The following is a 23,434-nucleotide window of genomic DNA, read 5'->3' as shown; positions in this document are numbered from 1 at the left end:
CTGATGTAACTTATTTACACAATAAGCTAATTTACAGTATTTAACCAAAAGGGATGATGCTAAATGTCTTTTTTTTTCTTGATAACAAACAGAACCAGTACAGTCTATCCCAACCCAGGCAGCAAAGACATACCCCTTGGCGCTCCACCGCCGCTCATCTCCCCTAAAGGTCCCCACCATCCCGCTGCTCCTCCAACAAACCTGTGGAACCCAGCCTCCCTCGTCGACACGCCCGCAGACTCCCGCAGAAAATTCAACACCCCTACACCACCGACCCGACCGCCGCCGGGACTGACCCGGACTGACAGGCCTCCGCTGAGCTGGGGAGAAGACGTAAGCAAGAGGACTTCTAAAAGCCCAGAGAGGTGTCCCCCTCCGAGGGGAGCGGGTTTACAAGAGTCGTGGAGCAGGACTGAGCTGGACCGAGCCCTGCATGGCTCGTACCCGCGGCATCACATCAACAATCACCACAGACCGACCGCACCTCCGTCTGCCCCAACTGAACAGGGGCTTCAGTACCAGGCGGGCCCTCCGTCCCTGATCCGGGAGCGGCAGACGCAAGCGGTGGACCGCATGCTGATCTACGACGAGGTTCTGCAGCAGCACCGGCGGCTGCTCAGTAAGCTGGACCTGGAGGAGAAGAGGAGGAAGGAGGCCAGAGAAGGAGGTGAGAGAGGCAGGGACTCTGGGTTGTGTCTGTACAATGCCTCTTGTGCCTGCTAATAAATAACTTCTTCCCTGTTCTGCTTTCACCAGGTTATTACTATGACCTGGATGAGTCATATGATGAGAGCGATGAAGAGGAGGTAAAGGCTCATCTGAGGAGGGTGACAGAGCAGCCGCCTCTCAAACTGGACACATCCTCCGAAGTGCGTAAACATTGTACATCTGGATTTTATGTTCCCATTTTCTACAGTTCTTTTAAAATCTACAACCCTTCATCATTTTCACATTTGTCACATCACAACAACAAACTTTAGTGCATCTTACTTTTATTCTTTTGCAATAAATGATGTGATAGAATACAACATAAGTGCAAAAACAATGATAGGGAGGCTTCAAACCATTTTGCAAATAAAAATGTAAAAGTGGGGCTCGGAGTTTTAGCCACATTTATCTTTCCATCAACTCTGTTCATCTTCCGTGTCCCTGCTGAAGAAAAGCAGCCCACAGCATGATGCTTCCACCACCATAGTTTATGTTTTTTTTTCATGAAGAAGATGTGATTTTTTTTTTTCAAGAAGTAAAATCTTGGTCTTATCTCACAAGAGGTCTTGTACAACTTAATAAACTTCTGTGGCCGTCAGATTAAATTATAGATGGACTTCACTCACTATTCAATTTGTCACGCAGAATTCATATATTTTTTTAAACCCTGTGTTTCTGATTTTTATTGGTTAGCTGCTTTGAAACGATGTAGCTTGTGATGGTCTTAAATCCATGTTTGTACACTGAACTCAGAGGTTGTTATGTGACAAAATGGGAAACGGTTCAAGACGTCTGAATGCTTTTCTAAGGAGCAGCGCAAATATTCACCTGTTCGTATTTCTCTCTTCAAAGAAAGTGGACTTTTTGCGTTTGTGCGGCCTCACTACGCTGACCCATCGGGATGAACTGCTGGCTGAGAAGAGGAGGAAGAGGAGGAGGAGGATGAGAGAGCGTAGTCTCTCCCCACCAGCAGTGCGGAGCAAAAGAAAGATTTGTTCACTTTCAACGCCCACAGCTTCCCTCACCACCCAGTACTCTGCTGAGCAGATGGACAGCACTCCTGAGCTGGAGGAGAAAAAAGATTTCCTCCTTATGTTCAACCTCAGCCATGTCAGCCCTCAGCAGAGGAGAGGTAATAGCCTGTTTAGTAGCTGCACACGTCCTACGTGATACTCCGCTGTGGTTCTGATGAGTCCTCTCTTGGAAAAAAAAAAGACATTTTCTTTTTCTCGGTTTTTGTGTTTGCTCTGAAGATGTAGGCGAGGTGAGAAGAAAATAAAGTAGGGAGGAATCAGAACATGAGCTTGTAGCGAGATTTTCCACTTCTGCCAACAAAAGTCAGCTTTAATCCACATCTTGATAACATATGGTATCCTATAAACAGGTCATACTGGGGCCTGGGGAAAAACATGAGCACGATGCCATCCACTCCTCTCCCTTTGTCATTATTTTTCTTGCTTGACTAAGACCTACTTGAGACAAATTGTTCTGCAAAATGATATACAAAGGAACATTTCCTATATTTTCTTCTTACCTGTATCAAATTGTTTGTTGTTTATTGTTTTTTTCTCAGGGAGTGTGTTGATTAATGCTGATGGTTTGACTTTTCTGTTCAAAGATAACTGTCCTTAAAGCTGCTTTATTTACTGCCTGTTTTGACTTTAAATCAGTTTGCCGAGGAATACAGCTGCTTTACGTGAAATGTTAGCCGTCAGCCCATGCAGGGATCCTATGTAGAGAAACATAACAGCACAGACTATGTTGACAGTCACAGAGCCAGACGTAGATGAGTTATTTAGCCAATCAAAGCATATCTCAAAGATGAGAAAGTATTTGCATTTAAAAGATGTTTTGATAGTGGAAACGTATATAAACTGAACACTTATCCTGGAAACTATAATTTGCTCACAGCTGGCAATTTTTTTTAAATGATAAGCCTGAGTTAAATTTGACTTTTAATGGGCACTCTGCTGCACTGACTCAGATAATCCATTCAGTGACATTTTTCCATCACTTTGGGCCAGTCTGTCCTTTAAGTCCCTCGTATTTTTTGAACGAATGAATGATGGGTGTTCTCATTCTGTCTTTTTCTCTGTAGATAAGGAGAAGACAGAGGAGCTGCTGAGGGCTATTCAGAGGAAGACTGTGACATTAGACACACTCAGATATAATCCTCTGCCGCTGTGTAGAAGTCCTGCTGCTCTTTTAACTGGTGAGTCACAGACAGACTCACCAAAAATCTGGTCGAAACAGAATTTTAAGCTTGGAAAACATTCATCAAACCCTTCTTGTTGTTTTTAGGGGACTCCTCCGCAGCTCCTCAGTCAAATGGACACCAGTACCCAGACTCTCACAGTCCCTCTCCTCCCTACTCACACAAACACAGGCAGAATGACATGCCCAAAGCCTCCATGGACTCCCAGGTTCCCCGCATCACTCCACCTTTAGCCCCCCATCATGACAAATCTGAAACAGCAGAGGTTCAGCAGACAAGCAGGAAGCTCCAGGTCCATCAGAACGGCGCCGCCCTTCAGAAAAAGGAGTCCGGTCCTCTGGCAAACGGCCGTAGCCGGCCCTGGGAGAGGTTCACACCTGAGGCTTTCGCTCAGCGCTTCCACCAGGCGGTGCTGCAGTCCACACACAGCACACTGCAGAGCAAAGGTGAGCCTTATGCTCTCGTTCATGCTTCATTTTAAACTTGCAGTGTTCTGCCATCTAGTGGTTGCGATGAGAACAATCTAATATTCAAAATTAAATTGTGGAGCATCTGTTGTAAACATGATTCAAGCATTTAATGTCTGCCCGGATATTTCTCCCCCCAGGGCAACAGACAAGCAGACTCACTAGCTGCTGGAAACACACATGTCTACAGAATTGCACTGTAACATTTTTAGACTCACCACACCTCAGTATCAAGAAAAGTAAAAAAAAGCATTTTTTTTTTCTTAGAAAATTTGGTTGCTTTGAAAGACCAATTTCGAGGCTCTCATAAACTCAGAGCTGTCAATGGTTCCTAATATATGTTGGCCATTGACCTTACGTTAGCGCCCCCAGGTGTTTAAGCAGCTCTGATATCAACTCAAAAGAAGGTCAAGCCTTGTAAAACTGTGCTGTTCAGCTTTTTTTTGCATGTTTCCATGGAGGCTTTGACAATTTAACACTGGTGATGGCCTCCTTGAGCCAAATTTAAAAAGAATCTACTAAAAATAGAGACATGATTGTTTGTGTGGGTGTACAAACTTAGTTTATTTCATTTCCTTTCATAAAAGATATTTTTGAAATTAAAAATCATCACTAATTAACCTTCCAGATTGAATCTGCCCATAGTCTGCATCATTTGAATTTGCTTCTTAAGTTATTTTTATTCTTTGGAATTTAATCGAGTCCTGACACTATAGCATCTTGTGATGGTTCATCATTTTACTCTATTCTGATTTTACATTTTTCACATGTTCTTGTACAGCTCTTTGGTGGAATTCTAACCTGTTTTCAAACGTGCTTTTATAAATAAACTTGACATTGACTAATGACCAGGATCAATAGTAATACAGTACCAGAACCAGTTTGAATGAAGGCGTGTCTAAGAAGTCCTTGACTGACGCACGCTGTTCACTCCTCAGGCGTCTCAAACTGTGCCGCAGAAGTCGGTGGAAAACCTGAACGCTCGCTGCCTCCAAATAACCCTCATCTGAAAACGCTGCACATCAACCACGGCGCTCAGCACTCGCACGTCAACGGCCACCATTTCCACTCGCCGGCACCAAGCCAAGATGCTCCGACTCTGCGGGAGCACCTGTCCAATGAGGAAGAGGAAGAGTCGGATGAGGAGGAGGAGGAGGAACTGCCAAGGAAGTGGCAGGGCATTGAAGCTGTTTTTGAGGCCTACCAGGAGTATGTGGATGGTGAGTACAAATAATATGTAGTTATTTGTCTAGTGTTAAACAGTTTTCGTCGTATGGATGTGTTTAAGATTTGAAGGAATATTTCCTGGGATTCTACAAGAAGACATAAGTCACTACAGCATCTTTGATACGTTATAAGTCTCTTTGGCCTTTCAGTTTCTCTCCATGTATCCGTTTGCTTCAACTAACCTGGATTTATGCTAAATGAAGAGAGTTATCTGCCACTGATTAAATTGTTACTGCTGATCGACTTTTAACACAACTTCACAAAAACTAAAGCCTTTAAAGCAGAGGTTCTGCAGCCAATGCTTTGTTTTTCTCTGTGCAGAGTGGAGCATAGAGCGGCAGGTTCTCCACAGCCAGTGCAAAAGACTTGAAGCTCAGAATTACAATCTGACCAGAACTGCTGAACAGCTTTCTCTCACTATGGGGGTAAGAACGCGCAGCTCACCGTGCATTCATGCATATTTGTGTGTTATGAGTGTTAGGTATCTTGAGTCTGTTCAGAGTTGCTTCTCTGTAATGATATTCGTGTTTATCCTTCGTTTACTAGGAGCTGGTGAGTCAGAGGCAGAAAATGAGGGAAGAGCGGGACAGGCTACAGGCCCAGCTCGAGCACTTCAGGAGATGTTTGACACTGCCGAATGTCCACTGGGGCAGGAGCCAAAGCAACGGGCAAGCACAGAGGTGACCTTCGAAAGAGGCCGCGTCACACTGACGCCGGGCTGCTTGCCTCACTTCAGGAGCTGGACATCTTCTTGTTTCCTCTCTGACCTGTCCGTTGTTACCTGACCCCTCCCTGGGTTTCCTTTTTATTTCCCTGCCATGTTGCAGTGGAATCCAGAGAGTCTGATCATGGATAGTGAAAACCCTTGGCCCATAATTGAGCTCAGATCTTCATTATATTGGTTAACACACACTAGGAGTCTCTCTGGGTAGCATCAAGAAGAGTCGAGTTCTTCAGTGAGGTTTAGGTCAAGGAATCAAAGCTCACCTCAGGCCTTTAAATTGACAGGATGCACTTGAAATGGAATTGGAGTAAATACTTGACAGTCTTCTGTGTTGTTAAATGTAATGTATTCTGAATTCAGAGCAGTGTGCATGCTCACAAAATGACCTACAGGACAAATGAAGCTTCTAAAGTATATTTAATAGCAAAAGGGTTTCAGTTGAGGGTGTTTTTTTTTGTAATGGTTCTTGTGATAGATGAAGAGTTTTGTAAGTTTTACTGCTTTAACTTGTGAGAAAGCCATATGCTTTGGGGCAACTGCTGCTGGTCAGAATAAAAGTGTTTAGTAAATTATGGACAGTAGAATAGTTGTGTTTTGATGAAAAGAAATGCTACATGATGTCAAAATGTTTGGGACTCAAGCTGATACATGTTGGTCTCTGATATTGTCCATGGGGTTTTATCTGAGGATCCACAGTAAATATCGCATGTCCATAAAAGTAGTTTTCTGATGGGCCTTTTGAGTTTTTCTGTGGCATTGAAGTACTTTTGGACAGATCCCGGTTGAAATACGTTGAGAAAGTATTTTCAACACAATGTCTCTTGTTGATGGCCTGTGTGACATGAACATCAAAGTCATCAATTTTTTTTTTACGACAAAGTAATGCCTCTGTTATCTTTTTATAAGATTTATTTTTGCTCAAGCCACATAAATTAATGTCACAAAGAGAAATTATTTTTTTTCCATGTACGAGCATCTCTTTGAGCACAAGACACAGTAGCATTTCCTCCCAGTTCACCTGACAGCTTGGCTCAGTCACCTCTTCAAACCTGCTGAGAAATCTTGAATAGTTGCTTCAATCAGTTTTTATGTGATGTATTATTTGGGCTGTATAATTGCAATGAACTATTTATTACCACATATTGGTGTACATTCCGATGGAAATTTACATTAAAATATTTGAAAAATGTTTAGACTGATTATTGTGTTCCTCTGTGAGTTTTCAGGCCCTATTATTCCTTATCCATGTTCCTGCAGCAGGGCCAGTTTGGAGAGGCTGAGAAATACCACAAATTCAAGCTAAGTTAGAATAGATGGGTATAAATGTAGAAAACATATTTCCATATTATCTGTGATCTTACCAATATTGTGAAAAACCTTAATGTTTTTGTCTCTCATTTAAGAAATGAAACTCTTATATAGATTCATCATACATTAGTGAACTGTTCCAAGGTTTTTTCTTGATTATTATGATTATAGCTTGTAGGTAGTAAAAACACAAAATTCAGGGTCTCAGAAAATTTTATTTTAAAATAATAATAATAAAAAGGCATACTAAAGACTCCTGGTGTTACACACTACAGTGAGTTAGCTCAAAACTATTACTACAAAGATTTCCTGACTTTCTCAAAGGTCTCCCAGTCTGAGTCAGTAGCGACACAATCATGGAAAAGACTGTTCTTAATTCTTAATCTTTATTTCTTTATCTCCACAATATTCATAATTTCATTATTATGTGATCATAATAATAATATTATAGCAACAGTTATATTTTACTGAAATTCTCTACATGGAAAATATATACAATATATTATCTTTTACCTGCGGGTGGATGTGTCATATAATCATGGTCCGCAGTAGCATCTTCAGCCTGGCTCGCTTTCTGAGAGGACAAACTGCCGTTTCTTCGCCCTCTCGAAAGCAGACTCTCTCATTGCCGGTGCAGAGAAGTTATTCCAGGCAAACAGGGAAGGATCAGCTCCACTTTTAAGGCGGCTGATGGTGGATCCGCTAACAAAATCCTCCGGTGTGAAGTGGCGGCTACATACGAAAGTGCTCCAGTCTTTATGCAAAAGCCCGGACCTTCATCTCTTCGGATCGCCTGGATCCACTGCCTCCGTTGGTCCGGGTCCGTCGGGAACGCATGATATGACAGATAAGGCTGTTTTCTTGCCCCACATGAACAAGATATGGCTTTTAAAATTTAAAAGGCATACATGGCTTTTAAAATTTAAAAGCCATGTAATTTTCCTTCCACCTCATAATTACCTGCTGATTTATCACATCTAGTCTCAGTAAAATACAGATATTTGTATTTGGAATGTCTAAAATACAAAAACGTTGAAGGTGTGTAAAAATGTTTGCAGTTTGCTCTAAAACAAAACTTTAAGAAAACCACAATGTTAGGGCAAATTACTTTTATTCCACATCCATTTTCTGTCAATAGGAATAAAATGAAAGAAAATAATTGCAGGAGGCAAAACACATGACATGCCATGTTTTAAAAAGCAACACCCGCTGAACAAAAAAAGAGGGATTATGTGACGCGAAAATATTTTCTTGAAAATAACCCATCATGTGAGGAAGGCTTGATATCTGGCAGCTATTCAGATGGGTTTTGGACAACTACCAAAAGATAGTTGTTCTCTGTGAAGACAGAAAGGACTGTGGTAAGAACAGTAGGACCATTAATGGAGCTATGAAGAGCCTGTGAGCAGTAAAATGATCTCACCAGGAGCAACCAAGATCTCTTGTTTCTTGGAGCGAATGCGCACAAAGGTGAGGTCATTTTGAGGGTCAATGTCTCTGACTCCGCTCCTCGCCAACGTGGTGAAGTTGCGAAGAAGTCTTCCATAAAGAGATGTTGTGGAGTTATCCAAAGTTGTTCTGATGGGGAGACCTTCAAAAACAAATGACACAGAAACATTCAGATTTATTCAGATTGGAAGAGAGTAAAGCTTATTGTCAAGATTGTTTCATTCTTGACTTTATCTACCTTCTGAGTTTACAATAATTGTTCCAATTACACCTTTATGCCCCTCAATTCTCTTCAGAGTCTCTTCGGCATCACCCTGTGATATAAAAAAACAACAACAAAAGAAACGTCAAAAACAGAGAAATTACGTTTAATCACTTGAATTTAAGGATTTATATCAGGAGATATTTTTTACAACATATTGAGACCTTTCTGCTAATTCAAAGTAGAAGACATACTAGTTTTTATCAGAAAGTAGCGAAATTAATACAGTTAACCGTGTTTCTTTCTTACCATTTTCTCCGAGAGCTGTACTAACGGCTTGAGTTTCTCTGTTGCCAAGAGAAACGGAAGAGACGTCACACGCAGTCGGAAGTGAAGTGGAGTGGGCATTCTGTTTAGCTGGTGTGTGGTTCGGCTTCGTCGCAAATATGCCAGAATTAGCGGTGGAAAACGTGGTGGTTCATCCGCTTGTGTTGCTCAGTGTGGTCGATCACTTTAACAGGTGAGTGAGATTTGTGTTTATGTTCGTCTTAACACTAATATTTGTTGGAAAATTGCCCATTAACCGCTCACTGTAGCATAGCTAAGCTAAGGTTAGCCTTGCTGAGTCAGACCCCCATTGAAAATGAATGGAGAGACATGACAAAGCTAAATAGCTTAGTTAGCTAGTTGGAAGTTTGACAATGAATTATGTGCATTAAATTGATCAACAACTTAACTTTTTTGTAGTTATGATTCATTATTTCAGTTATTGATATTTATACCGTAGTGATAATTCATGTTTTGTTAAAGCCTCTCATTGTGAAAACTTAGTTTAGCTCACGGCCCCGTTTATATACATTGGTTACATTTTGACTTAGTACATATATACACATACATACGTAATCCAATGCAGAATGCACCAGATTTTACACTGTACTGTTATATTCACGTGCCCATATTCCAAAATAATAGTTACTTTCTATCTTTGAAATGAAGTAGGAAGCAAAAGCATGCCCTGTCCTGTAAGGTAAATTTTGTCTTTATAAACATAAGCGCACACTCTATCTATTGATATATGCTATAATTATCCATGCATCCTGCAACAAATGAAAGAGTACATATCCATACAGAAGCATACCCATGATCACGTCTGGGATATTCAATAAATTGATCGGATGGTATTTGTCAGATTAAACATTAAGCCTTTTAAAAGTTGATATTCAATAAATTGATCGGATGGTATTTGTCAGATTAAACATTAAGCCTTTTAAAAGTTGATATTCAATAAATTGATCGGATGGTATTTGTCAGATTAAACATTAAGCCTTTTAAAAGTAACACTTAAGTGGGTATTAAATAAACCTTCTTTTCTGAATGTCAATGGTTTTTATCATATAATTTTGTAACCTTAGATATTGTATTTTCATTTGCTGCAGATGGAGCAGCATAACAGTGAACAGAAATAAAAGCTTGCAATTATTGATCTGTGTAGTTAATCTGTGTTTTATTTTGTAAGTAGAGTTACTGAAATAAATTAACTTTTCAGTAAACAAAACTATTGATTGGGTCTTTATGTAGACTTACAGTCATACCAATACATTGGAGAAAACCTTTCTATATGCAAACTACACTGTCTGAGATAGCTTTTTTCAGCTACTGGTAAATTTTGTTTATGAAATAATATCATTTTTTAATATCCTTTTGGATTTCTTTTAATTTATTTTGTCCTGGCACTGAAGATTTGAAAAATTCAGGAATACATTTTGCATGTTAAGGGGCAGCATGTTGTGTCTGGATTTGCTAACTATTTGTGACTTTGTATTGGATCAGATGATATATAACATAGCATGTTGGTATATAACAAAAGTTAATCAAGTTTAATTTAGCCACGCTTAACTTTTTGGTTTATTTTATCTGCAGGATAGGAAAAATTGGAAATCAGAAGCGAGTAGTGGGTGTTCTCCTGGGATCATGGCACAAAAAGGTTCTCGATGTCTCCAATAGTTTTGCAGGTAAGTATCAGCATGAAACAATACAGTGCAAACTAAAGGATTGTCGTTGGTGAAATATATTTACAAACCATCTCAAAATCAACAAGACTGACTAAAGTACTGTACAGTAACCAAAGTAAAACGTTACAATGGTAGAAATGGAAAAAAAAAAAAAAACTTTACAAACAACACAAAAAATTAAAAGAATAACAGACACAACAGTCTTAAGATGCCAGAAAGCAACATAATTCATTGCTTAAATTTAAACATGCTTGTGTGACAAAACATTGTTGTGTCTTTTTAGTGCCATTTGATGAAGATGATAAGGACGACTCTGTATGGTTCCTGGATCACGACTATCTTGAGAACATGTATGGCATGTTTAAGAAAGTTAACGGTAAGAAAGTGAACATGCGTTAGTATTGGATCATTTTTTGACTCTGTGTTCACCTGTTTTTAACCGTGTTTTGCTTTTTTAGCCCGAGAAAGGATAGTTGGGTGGTACCACACAGGACCCAAGCTCCATAAAAATGACATTGCCATCAATGAGCTCATCAAGCGGTATTGTACCAACTCGGTAAGCATCGCAGTCACCTCATATGGACATGTCTTTGTTTGTTCTGGTGATGAATGTCTTCCATACGCCCTGCTTTCCCACCAGGTTTTAGTCATCATCGATGTGAAGCCCAAAGATCTTGGACTTCCCACAGAAGCATACATTTCAGTGGAGGAAATACATGATGTAAGTAGTTTAAGTCTAGTTTAAACATAAATGTTTGTTTAGATTGCATATAAAAGAAATAATTGACCAATTTATATTTTTTTTTCTAGGATGGCACTCCAACATCAAAGACATTTGAACATGTTACCAGTGAAATTGGAGCTGAAGAAGCAGAAGAAGTGGGAGTGGAGCATTTGCTGAGGTACAACACTAACTCACCACCTGCTTCATCACCCTGAGTGATTACTCCTCATAGTGAATGCTTGGCTGGTTTAGGGCAAAGGCTTGAGACATGTTTGAGTGCGCTTGATTAAGACAAAATACTCAGCTCCTTCCTGATTTCTTCTCTGCTCTACCCTGACTCCAGAGACATCAAGGACACCACAGTGGGAACTCTGTCACAGCGCATCACAAACCAAGTTCACGGCCTGAAGGGACTCAACTCAAAGCTGTTGGACATCCGCTCCTACCTAGAGAGAGTGGCTGCAGGAAAACTTCCCATTAACCATCAGATCATCTACCAGCTGCAGGATGTCTTCAACCTGCTGCCAGATGTAAACCTACTGGTAAGATGTTGCAGCTGACTGACAGTTACTTACTGTAACTGTATTGTACGTTGTGTCCGCTTCTTGAACATGTGGCCAAACAGCTCGTTGTTGGTCTCAACTCAACATGAAACCCTGTTATAGAAGGCATTTTCCTCCTCCATGTGGAGTTTAAGATTGGCTTTCACGGGTTCTGGATAGTGACTTCAACATACTTGCAATTTGGTTCAGACTGTTAATATTTGCAATATTGCAAAAATACCCACTACTAGTTAAATGACAGATTCTGAATTTTCAAAACCTTACAGCTCTCCAGGTTTCAGTCAAAAACCATTTCATCTATATTTTGTGTTTTTAGTTATTTAATTCTAGGTCCAACCAAAGTCATTTAAATTAATTAAATCTGGAAAATGATTTATGTAAAAGAAAAATACAGAATATAAACAAATGTGTTTTCTGTGGTAGTTTTCACCTCTTGAGTGAGAAAACTCAGACATTCGTACAAAAAAGTAAAAAAACAAACTTCATTGTATCTGGTTTTGACACAAAACCAAAGAAAGGCTTTTTTTTTCGTATTTGACCTGTTATAACTAGATAAAAAAAATCCAATAAAGGAGCAATTCTTTGACTCTGCTGGATCAAAGTCAACGTCTGCGTTGTGGTTTTGGATGATTTATTGTCCATACAGATAATGAGACCCAACTAGGGAAAAAATGCATTTAAAATGTCCATGTGAAATAAATATTTTTTTAATTTGGGAAATATTGGTATTTATGAGCTGATTTTATTTTTATGTTTTTGTTATTGAATACATGTTTTTGCTGCAGGAGTTCACCAAAGCCTTTTACCTGAAGACCAACGACCAGATGCTGGTGGTCTACCTGGCCTCGCTCATTCGCTCTGTGGTGGCCCTGCACAACCTGATCAACAACAAGATTTCCAACAGGGATGCAGAAAAGAAGGAAGGGCAAGAAAAGGAGGAAGGGAAGAAAGAGAAGAAGGATGACAAAGAGAAAAAAGATGAAAAAGACAAAGACAAGGAGAAAGAAAAGGCAGATAGTGCCAAAAAAGAGGAGAAGAAGAAGAAATGAGTGCTCTTCCTCTGTGGTCTCTCAAATCACACCATCTTCAGCAGGATGGCGTTCTACTTTCTGCCCCTCTGTATGTGGGTCTGAGACTAAAAGTAGGACTCTAAATGGGGAATTGTGTCATTTGAGATTTGGCCTCCTGGTAACAACTTTCCACTCAAAGACTGCTATTATCGTAACGAGATGATGACATTTGCTCTCCAGTGTTCTGAGCTGTGAGAACATGTTTATGCTGTTTTCATAGTTGCCATCCTCTTGGTGTTTTGTAAAATGGAGTAAAAAGGATATTGTTTCTGTATCACTCATTAAATCCGAAGCAAAGTCAAAGTTTGTTTTTGTAGATTTGTTCGCCTTTTGTCATAAAAAAAAGTCAATAAAAAACTTTCTTGTTTTTTGGATATATTTGTTGGCAGATATAATTTCAAACTCTAAGTTTTTGCAAAGGAGTTGTTTAATTGCATTATGTTTAGATGGCCAATTGGACTGAAGTGAAAAGGAAAAAGTCAATTATGCATGTTGTATTTATTTGTATTTAGCGTTACACAGGATTAAATAAACCAATATGTGGTTTGTAGATTAAGATTGCCTAGAAGCTGCATCGACAACTGGTCCTGATTCTGCAAGAGTACACTCAAGATTTTAAAAAATGTCCATTATAATAGAAACAATAATCTCTCTAGATTCTGAGGTAATTTTTTTACTTACCCAGTGAACAATCTGGATCACAAACCACAATAAGCAAGAAGATGCTGTTTATTTCACAGGTTAGATTCATATATCAATTGATTTTATTTCAAGTAAAGTGATGGCAAATCTTTCTGAATCACACTTTTTTTTTACAGCAGAAATGCTGATATTCTAATAACTGCTAAAGAGAAAATGGAAAGTTTTCAGAAAAAACAAAGCTATTTTAAAAACGTTTTAAATTTTTTAAAATTTGCAACACAGGATGGAAAACAACCTAATTATGTAATTTGTGTGGAATTTCAGAATGTTTGCTTTGGGCAAACATACCACATAACAATGCATCAGGTACTATGTCAAATGTCACACTAAGATTCCAAAAATGATCACAGATGCATTCCATCTCAACATTATTGAATTTCTAGTTATAAGAAAACCAAATGACAGTGCTTAACAGATAAATGGTTTATCTACTAGCAGCAGGAGAATCCACTCCTACCCCTACCCCAATTAATTAAAATGTAAGAAATCATCGAAATTCTTGAGGTGGAATGAAATACAAAGCACAAATCACACAATACTTTCTTTATAAACAACACTTGTTGACGGATTAAATATATTTCAATCTGGCACATGTGTGCGCCCCTGACCGATATTGCTCTGGGCGAGTGCCCAGACAAAAAGGCTCTGTACTTTTTAAACTGAATTATATATTTTTTTTACATTTCATCAATAATTTTCATCAAGCATATTAATGAAAATGTTAGATAAAATTAAATATTGGTTTAAAAACTCGTTTTTTTTAAGGTGCTTTATGTTTGAGCGCTTTATAAATAGAAGAAATTTACAAAAAAAACAAAATATTGGTAAATTTTTTCATATACATATCTTTTTTCCTACTACAATAATAATGATGATAATCTAAAGCCAGATCATGTGCAGTGAACGCGGCGCGGTTACTTCGGAATAGAAACGTCTTCAGTTTTGTTTCGTGTCTTTTTTTCTTTCTTTCTGCGTCATCTCGCCTCTTCGGCTCTAAACTCGCCTTTCATCTGCAGCAGTTTCCTAAAACGCCGCCAGCGCCAATATAGCGCATTTAATCCGTGGTTGTGTCGCAGAAATCAGATTATTGGGCAGGTAAACTGGATTCTGACGTAGAGGCTTTAAAACCCCCCCACGGGGCCGGAAGCGGTAGTTCAGGAGGGGTGCAGCTCAGCCAGGCTCCTCCTTTCCTCCTCTTTTTAAGAGCTGGCCATGACTCCGGGGTAAATCTCTGCGGCTGAACGGAACGGAGGAACATGGCTTCGTATCTGCAGGTGAGGCTGTCGGCTCCCAGCCGGCGGAGCCGAGCGGCGCTCTGATAACTTGTCCACTTGTCAGGGTGTGGTTTCTGAGCTGCGTCGGCTCCCGGCTGGAGGCCGTCACCAGAGAAGATCCTTCTCGCCTTCATTTTGCTCTGCACGCCCCAATCCATTTTCTCTTTAGAAGGATAAACAGGTGGCTGGGTGGGATTTTGACCAGACAATCGTTTGCTGTCTCAGATCGCAGATGATGAGAAAGGACATGACCTGGACCTGTTCTGTGTGCCCAGACATTATGAGAGCGACCTGGACAAGGTGATCATCCCCCATGGACTCATCATGGACAGGTGAGGCACCCTCCATGGGAAACACCTGGAGTCAGCTTGTAGGCATCTCACTCTATGGGTGTTCTCTGCATAATCCTAAATTATAACTTCAGTTATTATTATTATTATCACTTCTTCAGGATGTCCTGTTGTTGATAATATGGTGAACACTTGATATATATTTTGATATATTTCAAGTTTTTATTCCTGTCAATTTTGATTACTAGGACAGAACAAACAAAAACCTGCGTTTCAGTTTATTTCATCGTTGCTTTGCTTTAGTAGAAATATCCGACTGAAAGTTATGTCCATCAGTGGTGCATGTGTGGCATGCATGTTGTCAACTTGATAAAACACTGAGGCACGATCACCTGAAGATGACATAACTTCCCAAATCAACCCTGATGGTGGAAACGTCTTACTGGACCCTCAAGCAGCTTGGATTCTGAGCCTCTTCACTGTTCCTCTAGTCTCTGAGATTTTGATTTCCAAATTACATACACATTTTGTTTCTAAAGACTGGCTTTGGTCAACAATTCGGTCCTTTTCCTCCTTAGTCCACCGAAGATGCGTCTGATGCTGTCTGTATCTCGGCTCTTGCAGAACAAAGTCCAGCTGGAGTTCATTGCTTTGCTCCAAACTCTTAAATGTTCTTCGACTCACACTCCTGCAAAGGCTAACGCTGTTCTGTTTTTATGTGTTTTTGTTTTTTCTTTCCTGAACGTTCCAATACCATATTTGGATTTGTGAACTCCCAGCTCCTTTAGCAAGAATTTAATGGCTTGTGCTTTTTCCATCTATGTTTAAGTTGACCAAAGTACAACTTGTAAAGAAAAAATATTTATTTTCTTATTGGTCTCATGTAAGTAATTTTCTGTTCCTGAATTTTGGTTTTTCATTAGTTGCATACTTGATATTTCAGTCAGCATGTATATAAAACCCAAAACTGAAAAGAAAAGTTTCATATTCGAACTGCTGTATATCATTTACAGAAAATTATGAAAGTTATGTCACAAACTAATATGAAAAAAGTAAAAGTAACAATATGATGCGTTAATTGAAAGGTGGGGCTGCTAAAAAGCTGTTCTTGATTCCCTGAGTAAATTTAGCTCCATGCTACTGCAGTGTGTCAACCTCTTTCCTGCAGGACGGAGCGTCTGGCCCGTGACATAATCCAGGACATGGGGGGACACCACATCGTGGCTCTGTGTGTGCTGAAGGGGGGCTACAAGTTCTTTGCAGACCTTCTGGACTACATTAAAGTGCTCAACCACAACAGCGATAAATCAGTCCCGCTGACGGTGGATTTCATTAGAGTCAAGAGCTACTGTGTGAGCTGCCTTACTCATTACATTTTCTGGAGCCACTTGTGCACCGCATTTGGCAAAATACCAGTGAGAGTGATGTATAAATGATAACTCTCCTCCTGCATTGCGCATAATGTGGAGATTTAGTAGGCCTTGCAGAGTGAGTTTGGACATTTGAATCCCAGTCTGGAGTTGCTGAAGTGAGTCATTATGATTTTTTTTTTTGTGTGTGTCATCTAGAATGATAAGTCAACAAACAATGTCAGAGTGATAGGAGGAGACGAGCTTTCCAACCTAGCAGGGAAGGTGAGTCCTCTCCAATGCAGCAACTCACACACACTCTGCAGTTTATCTGGATATTTACTTCTTTTTGCTTTTTCTCTTCCCTGCAGAATGTTTTAATCGTTGAGGTAAGAGTCTGGTGGATATGCAGGTATAATGTTTGTTTAACTTGGCATTTATCACCTGACTAGAGTAAAAAAAACAACAAAAAAAAAAAACACCCTGATAATTTACTTGTGTTTTGCAAAGCAAATTTCTGGAGTTTACCAGACTAGAGCTTGTGGCTGTCACTGTCCACTCAGTTTGCTTGCTTCTATTTAGCATTCTCACACACAGTCATCTGTAGTTCCTATTTTCACAAATGCTACATTTAAGAAGTGCATCTCTCTGTTTATTTGCGACCACTTCCTGATGCTATATAAGGACATCGTAGAGACTGGAAGGACGATGCAGACGTTACTTTCCCTGCTGAGTGAATGCAATCCCAAAATGGTTAAAGTTGTGAGGTAGGCGCCACCCTGACGCAGCACAGGGCACAGACAGCTGAATTACACACCACAACTTTAACTGACTAGTACATGGAACAGAGTGTGTCAGCAGTGCTCTTAGCTAATGGATACCTGAATTAGAGATGTAATGTGACAGAGGGAGGGAGGAGCTTAAGAGTTAATCTGCTGCTCTATAAACTGCACTGCACAGGATATTTTTTCCTCTTGTGTTTTCCTGAGGTCTTTAAAAAAAAATAAATAAAGATTTAAAAACAATTTCCCACACAGGCTATATACTAACCAAAATGGTACAAGGCAAAATGGTTCATAAGAAATATTACGTTGCACTGTTACAGGAGATTTCTACATGTTGTGTTTAAAAGGCTGCCTTGATTTTATTTCATTTATTTCATTTTTTATTTATTTATTTTTTTAGGTTTTTGCTTTATTGCTCTAATATTTTCTAAATTATCTTTCCAGCCTTCTGGTGAAGAGGACTCCGAGGAGTTCGGGCTACAGGCCAGACTGTGAGCATCTCTTTACTCACTAGTGTGTTGCAGTTCAGAATGATGGTGTTCATTTCATGCCCGCCACTCAGCTGCGCCTCTTGTTCTTTGGTAAAAGCAGGATTAGTGTTGGTTTAATGAAAATCTACAACATTTATTTTTTTGTACTAATTCATGCCTGCTTGCACCCAGCTCACAGTCTGTGGTTATGTAAGGCTTTCAGGTTTGAGTGGGATAATCTCTTCAAGATTGCCCCTCAAGGACAGCTGTTACTGTAAGCGTTTTTTTGACTTTCCTCTAATGCCCAACCGACACCTTAATCATAGCCTCGCAGAAACGGTAGGCGACCAATGATGGTTTCATCACTACAGAATCAATTAGAGTGGATGTCTCATCATTTTACCCCTGCTGCACCCAAGAATAGCCAGGATTCTTTAAATAACTTGCAGTGAGTTTCTATAATTGTTTCAGACATTGGTTTTGAAGTACCGGATGCCTTCCTGGTGGGGTACGCTCTGGACTACAATGAATACTTCAGAGATCTCAGTGTAAGTGATGCTGCGTTCCACTTTGGTGTATTTTAGCTGTATAAATTTACACTTTTCTTTTGTTTTGTTTACTCTAATCACTACAAATATGGAAACTAAAGTCTCTGGCTTTGAATGTAGTAAAATAAAACTCAGACTTCAGACTTCCAACATGAATCAGCAAAAGTACAACCAAGGCTAACCATACCAGTCACTGGCTGCGCTGTCAGCTCAGTCTCAAAATTGTTGCTGCTCATGCATGTACAGCTGCAGCCTTCATTTATCCTGACAATGAAACTGGTGTTATTGTCATTAATTTGTCTGTAATTTCCTTCCCCACTATCTTCATGGCAGCAAACCGTAAACTGACCTCTCCCCTCAGTATGCTGAGCCCTGTTGATCACTTGAAGTGTTTGCTCACAAATACTTTTCAAAATTGTCGTCCAATGTCTATAATGCACTTCAAAAGGTCTTTTTATTTTAGAAATTAAACCATCATAAATCACCTGGCGGTTATGCAGACCTTCATCACTGCCATGTAATCAAAACAGCAGAAGACAAAAGCAAAAAAAAATAACTTGAAATTTTCAAAAACATTTACTGTATATGATTTCAATTTAATATTAAGTGATAAAAACATTTCCTTCAGTCACTAGAGACTTGAGGCTGGACTTGGATGGGAAACTGTAATTTTTCAGTCCAATCGTTTAATGTGTGTGAGTGTTGCCTTAAATTAAGAAACAAAACTGTATGCTAATTACACAAAGTATAGTAAGTTACTCTAAAATGGTCCACATGTTTGAAAACTACCAGCCACTTGAAAATCCTCAGTGCTTTTGCACTTTTTGCACCCGAGATCTTCAAATGATTCGAGAGAAGGCTGCAACAAATTAAAAATGCCTTAATTGGTCCTGGAATAAGTCCATCCTTTTGGCCTTTAAATAATTCCCACATTATTTGGTTCACACGTGAATCGAGCAGATAAGTGAGGATTTGTGTCTTGATGTGACCATAGACATTAATCAGCAAAGAAAATGACTTCAAAAACTCTTGTATGAAAGGTTGTTTTTAAGGTGACCGTCTCATGAAGTCGGACTCCTCTTCGTAGGACTGAAGAGGCTAAAGTCCTTGCGCTGTTTAGGAAATCAACTTCTAGTCGGAGAGCTGTTGTCTCCTATTTCAGCGAGGCTGCAGTCTAAAATGGTGAAGTTGTGTAATATTAGCAGGAGAAGAAATTCACAGGTCGGACAGCTGAATGACATTGAGGGCTGCCTTGACTGTTGGAGGGGAAGTGCAAGGCTCAGATGACTAATTAGTGTCAGCTGAGCTGTTTGAGGAAAAAGCTTCCATGTGTCCAGCGGCTTCATCGTTTTAGTTTTCAGGTTCTGATATGGAAACGTACTCTCTAGTGATCGTGCATGTAGGATGCCTTTTCGTTTTTTAATGCAAATTTTATGAATAGATGCAGCAGGAAATGTTTGATAGAAATGGTGTTTATCAAAAGCTTTGTTGTTGTGCATAACTTAATCTTTAAAAACTGTTGCTACTTCGCTGACTGAGTTACAGACTTGGACCTGTTCATTCTTTAAAAATGTAATCGGGAAATGTCTCCACAGTGATTCACTTTCTTCTCATGGATTTCATTGTTTTGCAGCACATCTGTATACTGAACGATCAAGCCAAGGAGAAGTACAAAGACGAATTCAAAGTGTTGCAAATGTGACTCCATGAAGACTTGGACCACTGTGATGGACCCTGCTTAGCTTTATTGTGTTTTTGAATCTTATTTATTTTTATATATGACAATCCACAAAACATATGACCTGTGGTATATTATGGACCTTAAGAATATTTATTTTCATCCTTATTAAAAAGTGGGATTAATTATGTAGATATATTTTTGTTAAATTTTAATTATTTCCCATATTTATGTATATAGACTTAAGTTGTAAAGCTGTGAAATTGTTTTAGACACTGAGAAGAAAGAATGTCTTTAATTTATTCTGGCTTATTAATCAGGCCTTGTCTGTATACTTGAGCTGTTCATAGCTTTTGACCTCAGAGTTATGTTTCGATTCTAAATGCTGAAAAAACTTCTCATTGTTCTATAAATTTGTTTGTAATACAATCTATGCTTTATTTAATATATTTCATGTTTTCATTAAACAGTTTACAACAATACAAGTCCCATTAAAACCATGAATCCTTCGTCTGGTGTAGTTTCTTAGTTACTTATAGTTACCAGGTTCTCATTTTAAGAGCGAATGTGTGTGAATCTGAAACTGTCTATGGGTTGAAATTCCTTTGTTTCATCATTTGCCCATTTTGTTTCTATAGTCAAGCCTAAAAGTGAAGGTGAAAGGCTTTTGGTGGTTGCAAAAATACCTGAAGACTCATCTGTTTAGACTGGCTTTGGGAAAACGTTGTATATATTTTTACATTCAATTGCTTATGTGGTATTTTGTTTTTTATTATGACCTGATACAAGAAAAGTACTTCTGATAGCCACTCTCAACAGGATGATGCAACATCTTACAATCCCCAAAATATTCCTTAAACCAGCTTCCTGAATATATTTGTTCCTAGTTTACTGTTTCCTTAGCTGCTTCTTCAATATATTTTGTAATAAATTGAAAAACTACTAGTAATACTACTTCCATTAATGCTCTTAATAATACCTATAATACCTACCACTGCTTTATATGAAGAATAAATAATGCTGCTATACCAGAAAGACATCCAGTCTATATTTTTCTAATAGTACAGCTTAATTAATTACAGTCTAACAGTCTAAATAGGATAACAAAAATACATAAATTTAAATTTATGTATTTACAACTTGGTTGTAAATTTAAATCTTTTATGTACAGGTAAAATAATGTCAGCTTAAGTGCATTGTAGATTTGGTTAACTTGTCTAAGTGGTCATAATCAGTTCTACTATAACATGACTGTTATATTACAGCTGAGAATATACAGCTGGATACCAAACATAAATAATTAAAATTCATTATGTGTAAATATTTAATTTTATATCTAAAAATCAGTCTTCCACCTGGCTTGTAAACATTTTTAGGAACTCTTGCCACTCACAACATGGCAACCGCGTTGACGTATCGTTTCTACCGGGTGGCGTCGACACGTCAAGACCGTGCTCTATCATCATTGGTTGTCATTCCTCTGTCAGGTGAGGTGGATTGTTGTTTGGAGAAAAATGGGGCGGGTCTTTCGAAGAAAGCACCAATCGGCGTTAGCTGCGCACGCCAACAAGGTGAACAGACTTCCGGAACTTGTGTGTATCGTCAATTCGCGTTGTATGTTTATTCAAAATGATAGTTTTTAAATATTTTCCTAATTGGAAATAAGGTATTTACTTTAACAGTATATATTCAAATGTTATACAATACAATTTGGTCGTAGCAGCTGTCAACTACTGTGGACCCTCGTAGCTTGTGAGGTAAATCTTTGCTAACTCCACTCCTTTGATTTAAATGGAAACTAATTAAAGCCATAAAAAGGCATGTTTGTTGTTTTACAGAAATTAAGATATTTCGTCGCAGGTCGAAAAGCGTTAATGTATGGTACCACTATGAATCTAAAAGAGGAGACAGTAGCCACTTTAAAGCGGTTTGACATTGGAGAAAAGTTCTCCTATCTTCCCGTCCTTCCTAAAGCGTCAGTGTTGATCCCCCTGTTTGTGAGAGGAGGACAGCTGCACACCTTGCTGACTCTACGCTCAAAGGAGGTAACCTGTGACGTCTCTGTGGAGGATAAATGCCGTCTTTCAGTTTCAGCTTCATGCCAGACCTTCTTTCACCTGTGTAGCTGAGGACCGGTGCTGGTGAGGTGTGTTTTCCTGGTGGAAAGAGAGACCCCAGTGACCGGGATGATGTTGAAACAGCCCTAAGAGAGGCACAGGAGGAGATAGGCTTACCGCCTGATCAGGTGGAGGTGGTCTGCACATTGTTTCCAGTCTTCAGCAAGGTAGAGGAGTACCTGAACCTAATCCACTTTGTGTCAGCGAACCAGATGCACCATTTTCTCTGATTTATTCATCTTCTTCCACAGAGAGGCTTGTTGGTGAGCCCTGTTGTTGGTTTTATAGAGGAAACATTTACTCCAACCCCAAACCCATCAGAGGTTAGTGCCGTGTTCGCTGTCCCGCTGGACTTCTTCACCAGAGAGAAGGACCACTACGTTACCCATGGTGTTGCTGGGATGACTGGACCGCTGCACTCATTTTACTTCAGAGACCCTACTTCAGGAACCCAGTATCACATATTTGGACTGACGGCTATGCTGGCGACATTGGTTGCTGTTCTCGCTCTAAAGAAAAAGCCTCAATTTGATGTTGGTTTTGATCTTGTGGATCCTTTAGCCTTTTTCAAAAAGATTCTGCATAAAAAACTGAGTAAGCTATGATTGCACTTGATGTAATTCTTCTAAACTCCTGTAGCTAGAGTACAATATGATTCTCAATTTCTAAACACCAGATGTTTAAAAAAAATGATGCACTTTTGTTTCCACCAGTAAACATCTCAATGCTTCCTAATAAAAAAAGGTTCCCAGTGCTGTACTTTGCTTCATTAATAAACCTATTAACATATGCATTTCAGCTGAGAATTAAGGTTTTAAAAGCTAAAAGCTTTTTTTCGTGAAGTGTTTTTATGTACCATTTCAATAATGGTACATGAAATCCCAAGCAAACAACCTAAAACACACCAGTAAGTGTTTTCCTCAGAACACACTGAGAAAAACACCACACAACCAAAGAATATGGTTAATTATAGTTGTGTTCAAAATGTTTCTACTTAAAAGCGCTAATATAGTTTCTATAAATGCAAATGAAATGGGAACCTTGCACATTATTCCAAACCAAAACATAAATAAATATTTCAAATTCATCACACAACAGGAACCAACATTGGGCTATTCAAAGAATATCCGCATTAAAAACTCAATCATGTATTGCATCAACACCAAAATACTGAGCCAACATTTGATGGTGTTTTAGCCCAGAATAACAAGGCTACAGTTTCTCTGCATTTCTTGATTTTGCATCAGAAAAATCAATGTTGTTGAGCGTTTCACATCAACAGAGAAATGTGATGCCACCCAAACACAAGTTTTCTATTGGAATAAATCAGAGGACTGGGTTGTGCTGTAATTTCAATATCTTGTTGCTGTTCTCTTAGGTTGTCTGCTTGGGATTTCTTCTTCAGGATAAGGCAACATGACCTCTTTAAGTATCTTGATGTATTCAAATTGCTTAATGGGCCGTAATATGAGAAAAATACTCCCATTTTATCATGAGTCATCATGTCTTAAAAGTAATCTTATCAGAAGAGTTTGCTTTTGGGGTGGGGAGT

General features: G+C 39.1%; 5 protein-coding genes across 11 annotated transcripts in view; 4 read left to right on the top strand and 1 right to left on the bottom strand.

Annotated features, from left to right (window-relative positions):
- Positions 1-6,530, top strand: part of LOC129364591 (genetic suppressor element 1-like) — a 45,061-nt gene extending 38,531 nt beyond the window's left edge. For all 6 annotated transcript variants that reach the window (XM_055037338.1, XM_055037328.1, XM_055037349.1 and 3 more), the window contains exons 9-16: positions 93-667; positions 757-869; positions 1,561-1,840; positions 2,807-2,920; positions 3,010-3,369; positions 4,329-4,610; positions 4,939-5,042; positions 5,164-6,530. In XM_055037338.1, the coding sequence (XP_054893313.1) occupies positions 93-667; positions 757-869; positions 1,561-1,840; positions 2,807-2,920; positions 3,010-3,369; positions 4,329-4,610; positions 4,939-5,042; positions 5,164-5,301 (1,966 nt within the window). In that variant the 3' untranslated portion in view covers positions 5,302-6,530. The remainder of the gene's footprint in view (positions 1-92; positions 668-756; positions 870-1,560; positions 1,841-2,806; positions 2,921-3,009; positions 3,370-4,328; positions 4,611-4,938; positions 5,043-5,163) is intronic.
- Positions 6,531-7,743: 1,213 nt separating this feature from the next.
- Positions 7,744-8,736, bottom strand: LOC129359775 (dynein light chain roadblock-type 2-like). The gene is made up of 4 exons (XM_055029658.1): positions 8,610-8,736; positions 8,337-8,412; positions 8,073-8,240; positions 7,744-7,987 (listed from the first exon to the last, which is right to left on the bottom strand). Exons 1-4 carry the CDS (start codon positions 8,706-8,708, stop codon positions 7,944-7,946), a joined length of 387 nt encoding a protein of 128 aa, XP_054885633.1. The 5' UTR covers positions 8,709-8,736; the 3' UTR covers positions 7,744-7,943.
- Positions 8,671-13,043, top strand: psmd7 (proteasome 26S subunit, non-ATPase 7). Its single transcript, XM_055029612.1, has 8 exons — positions 8,671-8,820; positions 10,221-10,312; positions 10,596-10,688; positions 10,771-10,868; positions 10,953-11,033; positions 11,123-11,214; positions 11,380-11,578; positions 12,385-13,043. Exons 1-8 carry the CDS (start codon positions 8,747-8,749, stop codon positions 12,646-12,648), a joined length of 993 nt encoding a protein of 330 aa, XP_054885587.1. The 5' UTR covers positions 8,671-8,746; the 3' UTR covers positions 12,649-13,043.
- Positions 13,044-14,443: 1,400 nt separating this feature from the next.
- hprt1l (hypoxanthine phosphoribosyltransferase 1, like) lies at positions 14,444-20,274 on the top strand. The gene is made up of 9 exons (XM_055029646.1): positions 14,444-14,645; positions 14,871-14,977; positions 16,104-16,287; positions 16,504-16,569; positions 16,656-16,673; positions 16,969-17,051; positions 17,514-17,560; positions 18,011-18,087; positions 19,721-20,274. The coding sequence occupies exons 1-9, from the start codon at positions 14,628-14,630 to the stop codon at positions 19,787-19,789; spliced, it is 669 nt and encodes a 222-aa protein (XP_054885621.1). The 5' UTR covers positions 14,444-14,627; the 3' UTR covers positions 19,790-20,274.
- Positions 20,275-21,335: 1,061 nt separating this feature from the next.
- Positions 21,336-22,636, top strand: nudt7 (nudix (nucleoside diphosphate linked moiety X)-type motif 7). 2 transcript variants are annotated; one of them, XM_055029632.1, is made up of 4 exons: positions 21,336-21,522; positions 21,604-21,810; positions 21,891-22,049; positions 22,134-22,636. In XM_055029632.1, the coding sequence occupies exons 2-4, from the start codon at positions 21,640-21,642 to the stop codon at positions 22,485-22,487; spliced, it is 684 nt and encodes a 227-aa protein (XP_054885607.1). In that variant the 5' UTR covers positions 21,336-21,522; positions 21,604-21,639; the 3' UTR covers positions 22,488-22,636. The 2 variants fall into 2 exon arrangements, with proteins under 2 accessions (XP_054885607.1, XP_054885598.1); XM_055029623.1 differs by having other exon boundaries at positions 21,336-21,810.
- The last annotated feature ends 798 nt before the right edge of the window (positions 22,637-23,434 follow it).

This window comes from Poeciliopsis prolifica, unplaced genomic scaffold, assembly GCF_027474105.1.
Source record: "Poeciliopsis prolifica strain line A6 unplaced genomic scaffold, Auburn_PproV2 SCAFFOLD001, whole genome shotgun sequence".
Classification (NCBI taxonomy): Eukaryota; Metazoa; Chordata; class Actinopteri; order Cyprinodontiformes; family Poeciliidae; genus Poeciliopsis; species Poeciliopsis prolifica.
This window is presented reverse-complemented; position numbering and strand designations above follow the sequence as displayed.